Source organism: Gavia stellata, chromosome 11 (assembly GCF_030936135.1).
Source record: "Gavia stellata isolate bGavSte3 chromosome 11, bGavSte3.hap2, whole genome shotgun sequence".
NCBI lineage: Eukaryota > Metazoa > Chordata > Aves > Gaviiformes > Gaviidae > Gavia > Gavia stellata.
In genome coordinates, this window is record NC_082604.1 from 22,993,436 (window position 1) to 23,006,818 (window position 13,383).

Genomic DNA, 13,383 nt, shown 5'->3' on the forward strand with positions numbered 1-13,383 from the left:
GCTCTTCAGATCATACACAACCATATCAAGTGTTTTCAGAGTTGTTCTTAATTTGCAGTCAAGTCATCATGAGCTGAGCTTCAGTCATGTTGTTTACAAAATAAAACCACCACAGGTGAAGAATTTACATCTAAGAGACTAAGCAGAATCACAATGAACAATGACGTATCCAAAACCATAGTTTTCTCCATTATATGCATGTATTTTCTATTACTGTGGAGAATATTTATGTATTATACTTATTATACCATTTATTGGTTTGAAAATACATTGTCATACAAACATGACTAATATTTTCAAGGGCACAGAAATGGTCCACAGATGAAAAAAAAATTAAAATTTACTCTCTTGCTCCAATTTGTTATTTCTGATGTACCAATGATCATATGATTGAGTAATTCCATTGATATCTACCTCTTATTGCAGTACAGCAAGTAACAAAGACAAGTCTGTGATCTAAGACCTCTTTTACTTTATGCTACTCTTTCCTGTTGATGTAAAGCTAAGTGAAGATGTTTCTAATACTAGTCTCCACTGAGGTGAGGACTAATAGACTTATGATCATGGGCTTTCAGTAGTAGACAAACTCAGATTTGAAATCAACATTACTTCTCTGTCTGGAGGCTCTACATGGTCACTTAGATGTAAATTAATCATTAACTTGAATAGCATGACTCCTCCTCAAAGTAAGACGATCTGCAGTGTTAGGAAAAGCTGATCAGTCTTTCTCCTAATACACTACAAATCAGAATGCGACCCTCACGTGGAGGTAAAGCCAGTGCACCACAGGTTAGGAGGAGAGGAAGGCTTTCTTCAGCAACTGCAAGAGAATCATTGGAAATTGGGTTAATATGTTTTTTTCCACTTGGGAAATACTTCCAAGTTTACTTCTTACTGGCAGACTAAAATGCTGCATATTTTCTGCTACTAAATAAATGAGCTGCATTTCACTCAGTGCATTTTCATATTAGTGGTTGAATACTTAGAATGCACTTTACTAGCTCACAGATCTGACCACGGGCATTTGCTATGCAGATTTAACCTCCCTAAGGCTGTGGTTCACTGTATTAGGTAATTTCAAGCAAGATAGTTTTACTTACTCCTCTGGTCTGAGTATTTCCTCTTACAACTTTTATTTCCTCTTATTTACTCCTCAGATTGCTGCCAATGAAAAGCTTTTACAACCTTCTCTCTGAGGATTGGCATTACACTTACTGTGTAAGAAATGCATTTCTAAAGCTGACCTATAACTGTTGCTCTGTAGGCAGACTATGAGGCACAGGTCTTGGGCCTTTTTACTCTAAACCAGGTTTTTTTGAGTGTGGAATAGCATCACTTTTATATGGCACTGCATGCTGTCTCACAGGTGGATAAAATAAACAACTAATGTATTTTCCAAAAGAGGAGAATTTCCTGAGTAGGTCACAGCAGTGGAAGAGACAGCAGAGGAAACCAACCTGGTAAAATGATAGTCTACAAAAGCATGTCAAAACATCGTGTTTCTGAAATCTGTTTTCCCAAATCCAAATCTTGTTTTGCAATGAAGCTGAGAAAGCTGAGGCATAGCTCAAAAAGCTGAATGGCTTGGAAACAAACAAGCAAAAAATCCCTCCCTGCAACTCAACAGATTATTTTCAGTCACTAACCTGCAGAAGAGAAATTCCTACAATGTTTATTAATACAGCTATAAACACAGAATAGTTTCTGTCTGCCTTATAATAATACTACCCCTGTTTGATATAATAAACAGAATCCCCAATAAACAATTGCAATGAACAGTAAACAAAAAACAGATTGCTTGTCTGGTAAAACAGAGCAAACTAGGAGAGACAATGAGCCTATGTTTTGAAGGACTGTTAATAATCAGTACAATAGATAACAAAAATATAGCAAAGAATGCAAATTTAATCATTCTGTGTAACTTAGGAAAAAAATCCATCCTCTTGCCAACACAAATTTACACATTTTGCTAAGCAGATTTATTTCTCACATGAAATAGAACTCATGGGGTCAAGATCTCCTCTGGTCTGAGAGGTGCAGTACATCAACTTCAAGACTGCAGATTACACTGATCACAAATTTATTTCTAGGAAATGATTTTGCAAGAAGGAGAAAAGTTGAGTTTTCAACAGAGAATCAAATTTGCTGTGTCATATTTAAGCAAATATGAAAGTATTTTCTTTTATGATTTTAATTACATCGCTGAGTCACTGTGAGAGACAAAAATGCCCATCTGCAAAGTTAACTGAACACAAAGAATTGGTAGGATTGAAATAGACAATAACCAAGGGAACTTTCAGTGTTCACACTGTAAATGTTGTTGGGAAATACTTATTATTTTCATATCCTGAAGTTTGCAGATTCTGTCTCATGCTCTGTAGATCCTGTATACGCAGATCTGGAATGAAAACTACACGGAATAGCTGCTAAGTGACAATAGAAATTTGCACCGGACCACAAGCCTGTCATAAACATTGCACTTATAGCTCTTCTGCCTTCACATTTTCATTCCAGACTTTGCCTTGTGTTTAATCTGAAATAGAATACTTTGCCTAATAGGTGCAGTGATATTTACAAACAGAAGTCTCCTTATTATATAAATACTTGACTTAATCTGTTTTAATTTACACAACAACATCACAACAATGCTCCAATATTTGGCATATTTCTGTTTTGCTTTGCATTTGTGAAATAGAAACATATTAGTATGCAGTGTCAGGAAGCATTCCAGTTCAACTTAGCTTCAGCTTTGTTCTTGAACTTGGACAGATGTGCGCATATGTAGATAAGCACAGTGCAAGAAGAGAAATGAGGGGAATATGAAGTCGATGCATTGTTACATTTACAAGAAAACACGCACCTTTTCTCATGACCACTGTATCCTAAAATAACTAATGCCAGGCTTCCTGATCCTCAGCTGACCAACTGAGGGTAAGTTTGAGCTGTCCAGGTGCAAATATAACCTAGAGTAATGAAGGCTGAGGAAGGACCAACTTTCCTAACAGTTTATCTGTGTTCAATTCCAACCTGGTCTCCAAACAGCCTAACATGCCTCTTCCTTCCACTTACCTTGCAGAGGACAATGGACTGAAAAAAAACCAGGGTGTTTTGAAGACTCCAATCAAACATACAGAATTTTACAACCAACATATATACTAGACAGTCACATTTTGCCCACAGTATGAAAACGGATATAAAATTCATTTTGAAGGCTGTCTCATCCTACTGTGCAGGAAAAAAATACATATCAAAACTTGTTTCCTCTATGTTGAAAGCAGTCTGAAAAGTTGGGTTAGATAATATCTAAACTATAACACTATCAGCAATATTAACATTTTTAACATAATGTCCTCCAGCTTTTTTTTTTGCTTTTCATTTGTCCTAACCATTTATCTGTTTGTTTGAATGCCATACCCCCATAAAATCTACCACTTTGAAGCTCTGTGGTAGTCCTCTGAAGATCTAAAAACCATGCACTTACAGGAGATAACTTTCTACTACAACACGCTTGTCATGTAAGGATATAATCTGAGAAAATCTAATTCTATCTTTCTGCTATTTTTAGTTTGTCCATTTTTATTTGTAACTACCTCTGATGTTTTGATGTCCTCATAAGAAAACTGCGTGGCAGGTACTCCAAGATGGTTGATGAAATAATCTGAATCTCCCTGTATCTGCACTGAACTCACATTAGATCCGGGACATTTAGTCTTTTCCACACAGTTGAAGCTCTGGCTCTGAAAAACAAACACAAATCAAAATTCTACTTACTTATTTGCAACTAGACTCTTAACAACTTGTATCAGTATCTCACACATCATTCTTTGAGTTGAACCATTTTAAAAACAGGCTGCAACTTACACTGGTTCAAACAGGTATTAGCCGATTCATACTTAGTAGTGAGTGATTCTACAAACCTTTCACCCTCTATTGATACATACTGCAGTCTTTGGGATCGGACATAGCAGAGAATGAAGAGTGTGCTGCAACATAGTTGAGTCTTTCAAAGGACAATGAAAGTCACATCTAATTGAAATGGTAGGAGGGGGGCAAAAGAAGCAGCCTTTAGTAGGCATATGAAATGTCCCACACTGGGCAGGAGATTAGAGGTCATCATGGTGCCTTTCAGAAGCACATTCTGAGATCTTTAATGGCTACTAAGGAATCAATTCTTTATTCAGCTAATAGCATGCTCTCTAACAGCAAAAAGCTGCACCAGATAATCATATTCAAGGTATCTATGGTCTATGAAATGCTGGCAATGTAAAGAATTTGATGCAATTGCAGAGTAGGGGTTAAGAGAAAAACAAAATTAAAAGGCTAAAGATACATAAATACACATTTTCTGGGTAACTTGCTTAAAACAATTCTAATCAGTGACATGTTTGTATTTCTTTCACGTAAGTATTTAATAGTGAAATCTTAGCAACAGAACTGTAATAAATGTAAGATGAAAACTGGAAAACAAGCCCAAGACTGAGTGCCACATATTAGTGTCGCTTTCAAATACATCAGGTAATTAAACACTTAATAAACAGTAGGCACAAAGGCTTTCAATATCTATTATAGCAAATAAGCTACTTAGGTTTCTTTTTAAGAATGTTAAGAAGTTGAAGTACTAGAGATTATTTACATTTAGATAACAATTTATATAGTATAACATAACATCCTCAGACCTACCTACTAAATTACTAGCTTGCTACAAGAACAGTGTAAGATTAGTTCTCCTTTAATACTAAAATACACCAGATTCTGTGTATTAAAGTTCCTGGGTTAGCAGGAAAATGTTTTAAGAGTTACAAAGAGACAAATCTTGGTATTTCTCCATATTTAAATTAGCATAATTATTGCTTCACAGTTTCACTTCAGTGCTGCGAAGAATGCAATTCAATATTCCCCAGTATAAATAAGGGCTGCAGACTCTCACAGAAAACTATTTTAAAATGTGTTCAAGAAATAGATTCCATTTTCATAAGTATTTTTGAAAGGTGGCTATATTACTCTCTTTTTTTGTTAAATGTTTCTGCTCCTGCTATTCTTATACACATTCACAGTTGTGCAAGGTCTGTCCAAAAAGACTGAGAGCTATAGTCAAAATAGAAACAAAAGATCCCTTCTGTATCTGCAGGCCACCTCTAGTAAATACTATCCCCCTTTAAAGATATCTATGGAGCAACATGATTTACAACAGCCAAAATCCTGACTCTCCATGGCATAGTAAGAAAAAAGAATAATAAAAATTAAACATTACTGTAGCATTAACCTTAGATGTCATTTGTAAGTCATAGTTGTTAAAACAATGCAGACAAAAGTTTAAATCAGGGCTTTTGGGGTTTTTTTTTTTTTTCACATACTTTGGTTCCTGTGTTTCACTCCCCATTTACACCATTTTTGAGAAGGCTTCAATCACAGTTCAAAGACATACAAATCCACCTGCTATCTAAACAGTTTCAATAAAGTCAATAACCTTGTTCTTTAAAAACCAAAGCTACAACAGAAAGAATAACAGAATCACAAATGTTGGAAAAGACCTGTAAGATCATCAAATCCAACCACCAACCCAACACCACCATGCCCACTAAACCATGTCCCGCCATGCCACGGTCACATGTTCCTTGAACACCTCTAGTGATTCTGAGTCCACCACCTCCCTGGGCAGCCTGTTCCAATGCTTCACCACTCCCTCTGTAAAGACATTTTTCCTAATATCCAGCCTAAACCTCCCCTGGCACAACTTGAGGCCATTTCCTCTTGTCCTATCACTAGTCATTTGGGAGAAGAGACCAACACCCACCTCTCTGCAACCCCCTTTCAGGTAGTTGTAGAGAGCGATAAGGTCTCCCCTCAGTCTCCTCTTCTCCAGACTGAACAACCCCAGTTCCCTCAGCCGCTCCTCATCAGACTTGTGCTCCAGACCCCTCCCCAGCTTCGTTGTCCTTCTCTGGACACGGTCCAGCAACTCAATGTCCTTCTTGTAGTGAGGGGTACAAACTATATACTCATTTCAACAGGTGTTTTTAAATAACCACATTTTATCTTCTACAGTCTCTCCCAGTCAGAAACACTGTATAGCACAACACCCACGCATAAAAGCATATGTATAATTTTATGCATATATATGCCCACAAGATCCATTCTTAAGTGATTGCTCACTTCAGCAATTATAAGATGTTTAAGTATCACAGAGTGTACTACACTACGTTGTAGATTAGACTGTCTCCTAACTTCCTCATACTGCCCAACACAACTGGTCAAGTTTCATAAATGACGAGTAGTCTGTTCTTCCTTTAATGTTTAAAAGTTTACTGAATGATGTGAAATACAGCTTTTGGGTTCAACAGGAAAATGTCTGAAATACGCAAAAAACCCCAGAGTTACCTACCGAAGGAAATCACAAAGTTAAATGACCAAATTAATCCCAACAAAACTGTAAGGCAAAACAATTCAGCATCAGAAAAGACAAACAGCGCTGAAGAGTCCATGATCCATGAGCAAACCACATACTACACGGAAGGATCTTGTCCTTCTGAAAAGACCTGATCCTAGCTCTCAGTAAACACAATGACAGCAAAGCTCTTCAAGGCTAATGCTACTTGCACCTACTCAGGTTAAGAGTTTCTGCAACTATCATGACTATCCAGAATTAACCTTCAGGAACTAATCAACAGAAAGGATATCTTAAAACGTGGTAAGGACCGTCAAAATCTTATTATCTACATCTATGAGGTAAGGAAATGGAGCAGGGAAACAAATGTACCTTTTTTTCTTTGTAAATCTAAATCTTTATACCTTTCACGCTACTAGCAAATATTAACCTTTCATCATCTCCTTCATATTCATATCCAGAATTTGTTATGGAGTTTTCAGAAAAGGAATACTGTAAGTTGCTGACTGGAGGTACAAGTGCGAACTTGGAATTTATACCTGGAATTCCCAATTGCAGAGGGAGTAATAGAGGGTGATAGAAAAAGAAAACAACGTTTCATGCAATGAATAATATTTCTCACAGCAAAAAATGCCCAAAATTTTTAATCTAATATGTGAGATATCAACTAGTGTAACTGTACAAATGAAGTTCTAAGGCATCTTCCATTAGTGTCATCTCACCTATACCCCAAAACTGTTGGCTAAGTATCAAGAATGTTAGAAAGCTGGATCATTATTGTCATCTACTAAGCAGATTAGGTTTCACAAAAAAAGGAATCAAAGTTATAGATACTGCAGGGACACAACTAATTAACAGAGTATTTCAATATTGTTCCCCTTTCTGTATTGTTTCCAAGAGGTGAAAATGATGGTAGAGTCAGTTAATTCTGAATATACACCAACCCCCATTTCTGCTAGAATACCATGAACTGAAAAAAGACATGCCTTTCTTTTTCAGAAACTCAAGTCTGACTTTTAGCCAGCATTGTCTCCCTCAGAGAACACTTTACTACATTCCATTTTAACCATTCAAAAAGAATCCGGTACTTTTTTCCTCACTATAGCAACAATAAAATATTTTTTACGTATGTAATTTTACATATGAAATGTTTAAAGATTCAGTTAAGAGTACAATGATATACGGTACTTTTTGTTTTTTACATCACCATGTTTCATGGTATAGAATTTATATTTTTATGACAGCAATGTTCAATTCAATAGTGCTAGCATCTTAAGAGTTTAACTGCTGTGTTCAAATTTCACTGTTCTGACACACAAGCCCCTGACAATGACTAGTTCAACAATAAATATTTAACACTGCACTAATATGGGAGAATGCTTAACATGCAAGATACTGTTCTCCTCCCATTTATTTTTATTGTTACATAGACTCAACAACATCAAGATTCTTCACGTCTTTGGCGATGACTGCAAAGTTCATGTACTGTGTTTTGCATTCGTTAAACAAATGAAATGTTTCCCAAAACTAAGGGACTTTAAGATAAAGAATAATAATGTCCTACACTTAATGAAACTTTCCCATCAGTAAAGTGTTGTTAAACTAAGAGGCAAGCTATTAACTTAGTCAATGCAAGAACAGCAGCCCACCACACAGCATGCCACATATTTCACATACAGTAACAAATCAAAGCAAGTAAGAACTTGAAGGAATCAGGAAAACAAGCCTCATCCTCCACCCCATCTTACAGTTACAGGAAAAGAAATTTGGGAACAATTTCCTGGAGTAAGATGCAAAAATTATAGTCTTAGCGTGCAGAAGAATCAAGGCAGGCATGGGAATGATCAGAAGTGGGATGGGAGTAATTAGGTGGGGGGACATTTTAGGCTGTCTACTTGCCTAAATACGGGTGTCTAATGCCATTTGAGATGTTGCGAGGCATTCACACAGACTTAAAGCAAGACAAAGGGGAAAGTTATATCTTACTGGATCAGCATCTATAGGAAGGAAGTATATCAAACCTCAAATGGGATTAAACTTTTTTGTTTCTATAACTGAATGGAGTTCCTTCATTTGTACAGATTTGCTTGTCAACGTCCAGGCAGCAGCCTTGTATTTATTATTATCATTTTGCAGGTAAAAGTAACATCAATTAAGTCTAATAGCAACTGCACTTACAGCATTAAACCCAGCAGCTAGACACATAACTGAAGCCATACCTACAAATACCTGTTTATAAGACTATTACCCACATACTGGTTATGTTAGTAGTTGCTGCTTTCATTTCCTTCCCTCCTCATCCTCAACTAGAATAACCATCCTAAATCTTTGTTCAATCTTTCTGCACTGAAGACACTCCTGTTTCTGACTGAGAAATTAACTTCAAAGTCCATGAACACCACTTAGTTAATCAACTGGAAATGCCGTTCTTGTATCATGTGAAACTCTCTCCTATCAAAATGTACAAGCGCTGTCTCAAGTTTCTTTCAATATGCACCAGTCAGGGAAACCAGGAAAAGATCATCTCCCAGAATTGTAACTGCAATTTATGACAAGCAGGATAGCTTCCATGCTTGGCAGCAGAATGCCTGATCCTTACTGCAAGCCAAGTAGGCATCAATGCAGAACAGAGATGAAAGACTGAGAGTGAAAAAAATTACTGCTGCAAAGAAATGAAGGACACTCCTAAGAAAAATACTACTAGGTGATGTGGGCCCTAGAATTGACTGGGGTGGGGATGAAGATTATACCAGTGCCAATGTCCAGAAACACAGGATTTAAAAGCATTTTAAAATTCTTCAATGCCAAATAATTTGTCAATTATCAATTAACATGCAATAGCAACTGTGTATCACTTTGGCATTCTGCTTTCCCTTTAATTATTTTTTACCCGTCAACTCATCTGCTATTCTTGTATGCTTAAATCTAAAATGGTGTCACTTACAAAAAAATGCTCTTTATAACATGACAAATTTGATTAATTTTAATTCTGATAATCCACGGAAACTTTCCTTTCATATATGCAAAAACAATTTGTGAGTTCCCAGTTGGGAAAAAAGTTTACTTGCTCTGATTATTTCAGCAGTTGCAGTCAGGTCCTACTTAACAAGCCTTTAAATGTTAGCTTTTATGTAGAAAAAAAAAATTAAAATCTTTAAAAATGCATATAGAATAAATTATCAGCAACACGCTCTGTAAGAACTAACTCCCTGTTGTAGAGCAGGCAAACTACATTTCTTCAGCTGGTTAGTCTTACCGTAAAACACACATAATAGCACTATTTAGATCACTCAGTTGCTCAGGCTGGTCTCCACTGTGTCAATCAAGCCCTCCCTTTAGATTGGAAGGAAAGCAAGCCATGTGGTTAGACAGTAATCAAGGAGTGGTTCATGTCAGTGCAAGGACGTGCATGCTATTTATAATTGAATAATTTTATTTCTCTGGAGTTCATTTTGGTTTTCAGAATCATGTTACAGGTTTATATTACAAATCTGGGAAAATAAAGAGTACCATATGGCCCATTAAATACATTTAATTTGGATTAATGTTATAAAATAGATTTGACACATCTAAAGTATAATCAAGTGGTACTTCACTGCAGACCTTATTCTACCACTAATTAGAGCTAAGCATTCATAGGTGCCTTTTGCTGCAATGTTAAGATCCTGGTATAAATAAAAGCCTATATTATTAAAAAAAAAAAAAAATTATTGGGCATTTCTACAGTTCACCTTCTACCTGGAAACATGTACCTGTCAGTTAGTTCTGGTCACCTTCCTTCCTTCATGTGACTCCAGATGAAGTTAAAACCTTAGCAGCTTTTGAAAATGGATTAAAACATCTAAGTAGTTTTCAACAAGACAAATAAAGAATGACCAATTATTCTTACAATGTGTCAGTGATCCCAGCTTCAAAACTACAGCAAGGAAGCTGATTCTTCATGATTAATCAAGCTCGCTCTCTTGAGCTGAGTCACCACCTGTGTTAGTAACTGGTGCAAGGCAAATGCATTTAAGAAGCAGAAGCATGGTAAGACCATCTAGATGAAGTAAAATTACCTGAAAAAAGAGCTACAGAATTTATTAAATTAATCACAGGCCATGTAAAAATGCAGAAAGCAACAGATTAGCATCTTTATTACTGCAAATGCGTTATGCTAAATCATCATCAACAGGTAGGAAAGGCCAGAGAAGCTGCATAGCCAAGGGTTCACAAGTATGTATCTCTCATCCATAAAAACCTGCTCACTCTGACAAACATATCATTAGAGGAAGAAGGTTTGACAACTCTTAAAAAAATATTAGTAGCTGTTTGCTTGCCCTGACTACCAAAATCTACTGAAAAAAAATCATGGAGTTTCTAGGAACTGTATTAATTCTATGGCAAGCATACTCCTCTTTTTTCTCCCATCTGATTATCTGGTTTGTCTATAAACATCCTGCTTGGCTCTCTGTCTTGACTGATTGATTACACATATTGCTATTAATGCAAATCAGCTGTTTATAAAATTACTAGGGAGATTTAATACAGCACTTTCCCCTACAAACCTCGAAGTACTTTTGAAATCAACTAACAGCAAGCAAGGTACCTAACAGTTCAGTCTTACCCAACATCACAGAGCAAACCAACTAGATAGAAATTAAATGTACGGCATTTCCCAAATTCTGAGCCTTATCAAACTGTCATGATTCAAGTATGTACATAAAAATATTTCTAAATTATATCCACTTATTCAGTCTGCATAAGAAAAAGAAAAGAAAATCTAAATGTGCTGATGATAATTAATATTCTATATACAGAAAATAGTTGTGGTTTAAATACCCTGTTACACACCACTACTGTGATGTGTTTGCCTATTTACAGAGTGCAATCATCTGATTACCTCCACCATTTTAGGGACATAACAAAAATATTAAAAAAGGGGTGGACAGACTATAATGTTCTACTATAGACAGTAATATTGTAAAAAGCTGTCATTTCAGTGCTTGTGCATGTCTTTTACATCTATTTTGGCCATGACGGCAAAGTTCAAAAAGCACGTGCAACCCAGTTTCACAATGATCTTTGACTTCTTGATGCTGTATGAGACATCGAAACACAACTGAACAGCTTCATCTTATGACGCTTATTCTAATTGTTAGCACATTTTAGTCAACATTTATAACAAAATACAAACACTGAAAAAAATGATCACTCTGTAGACCAAGCCTGTAAGTGTTCAGAGTAAGATAAATGTGATTAAAACTACATCAAGAAATTTGAGGTAGAGTGACTAAAACCTGCTGCTTTTAATTAATTTTATATTTAGAATAAAATAATTAATTAAAAAGGAATAAAATGTTGAATCCTTAGTTTCTCAGCAATTATTTCCTTCCAGCTTACACATATTTTCATTTAAACATATATGAAGCTTTACTGAAAATATCTAAAAACTTTATTTATTGACCTTTATGGGCAACATGAAGACTCCTAGTGGAATTGTTACTTAGCACTGCAAAATCAGTCACAGAAAAGATGCATTTAACTCAGAAATCTTCCCTATTTTTGGTTTTTAGTATTATGACAGTAAAACGAGAGGTGTTCCTTGTACACACACATTTCATTGAGAGGACTATCTTGTCACTAGGGAAAAACAACTCCCACAAGAACTAGTGTTTAAAGACATCAGGGACATAGAATTTAGCATAATCTTAAGTTCTTCTGATATCCATCACAGTGCAGGTGATTCTCAAACAGATCACTACAGCTGCCAAAGATCACCATTAGCCCCTTAGAAATTCCGACACAATGTACTCTGTGTTTTCTTACACAAAAGCACTGCATCTGGAAATTCCAAGAGTAAACTGTTAGCCTGTGTGGGAAGACAATATTGTATTTTCACAAGCAAAAACTGCCTCTCAGATAAACCACGTGGCTTTAAAAGAATTGTTCTTTGAAAACACATGCAGGTGTCCTGCATGACAGAGGAGGCCTTTTTCACCCAGGGGGCCAAAGGAAACTGTGACAACTACAATGCTTATAAAAGGTCAGATCAAACTAAGATTACCCAAGACCCAGTTCTGATACTGTATTCAGATTTCTACTGAATGAAGGAATATTCAGTTTAACTATGCAACACAAGGTGCCATACTTAAAACCCCAGTTTCACCTTTCAAAAAAGTGTAAAATAATTTTTGCCTTTTAATGGTGACTTCCTAATAAAATTTGGAAACTATAATACCAGTGGTTATAAAACAAAGCATGGAGAAATATGTATGCTTGGTGTGAAATATTTAAATATATTGTTATATGTTGTACTACTTTACAAATTTAAATTATTTTTTATTTAGTTTACAGCTACAAAACATGAGAGAAGTATAAACCTGTATTGCTTGTTCAGGGCTTTGTTCTCTGTTAAGCAGCATTTGCATGTTTTGAAATCATTGTCTTATTTTTTAAAAAATATGACCATCAGTGTAAGGTCTTTATAATAAATGGAACCTCACAGGACTGAACCACATTTTAGATGCAAAGTTTACATCAAACTGCTAATAAATATAAAAGGAAGGTAGTAAAAAATTATATAGTGTAAATTTAATTTCCTTTACTAGACTTTTTCTTCATTTATCTACTGACAGTCTCTCTCTGATTCCTGATGCTTTTTATATGATACTGAATTACATTTATCCTTCCTATACCTAAATTGAAGTCATATGCCTCATTAACTCAGGTATACTTGTTGCCAACACCCAGTACAAACTGCTAAGAATTTTAATGGCTTTTTTAAGGCAGGTAAAAATCAAGCAGGTATGCTCCCATTTGATAAGAGAATTTCAGAGCAATCAAATATTTAGAGCTAAAATTACATAGCATAAATTATGTAAGTGTCAAGACTGCAATTGGAATGCCATCAGCAGTTCCAAACATCTCAGTATCTTAGAAATATACAGTTACACGGTTTAACAAAAATAATTAACAAATTACAAAACATAGCTATGGTAGCTGTGTTTCTCCAAAGC

The 13,383-nt window shown here is 35.7% G+C and overlaps 1 protein-coding gene across 1 annotated transcript in view; it reads right to left on the reverse strand.

Annotated features, from left to right (window-relative positions):
* Positions 1–13,383, reverse strand: part of NAALADL2 (N-acetylated alpha-linked acidic dipeptidase like 2) — a 289,387-nt gene that overhangs the window by 86,289 nt on the left and 189,715 nt on the right. The window contains exon 9 of the mRNA XM_059822897.1: positions 3,591–3,737. Within this exon, the coding sequence (XP_059678880.1) occupies positions 3,591–3,737 (147 nt within the window). The remainder of the gene's footprint in view (positions 1–3,590; positions 3,738–13,383) is intronic.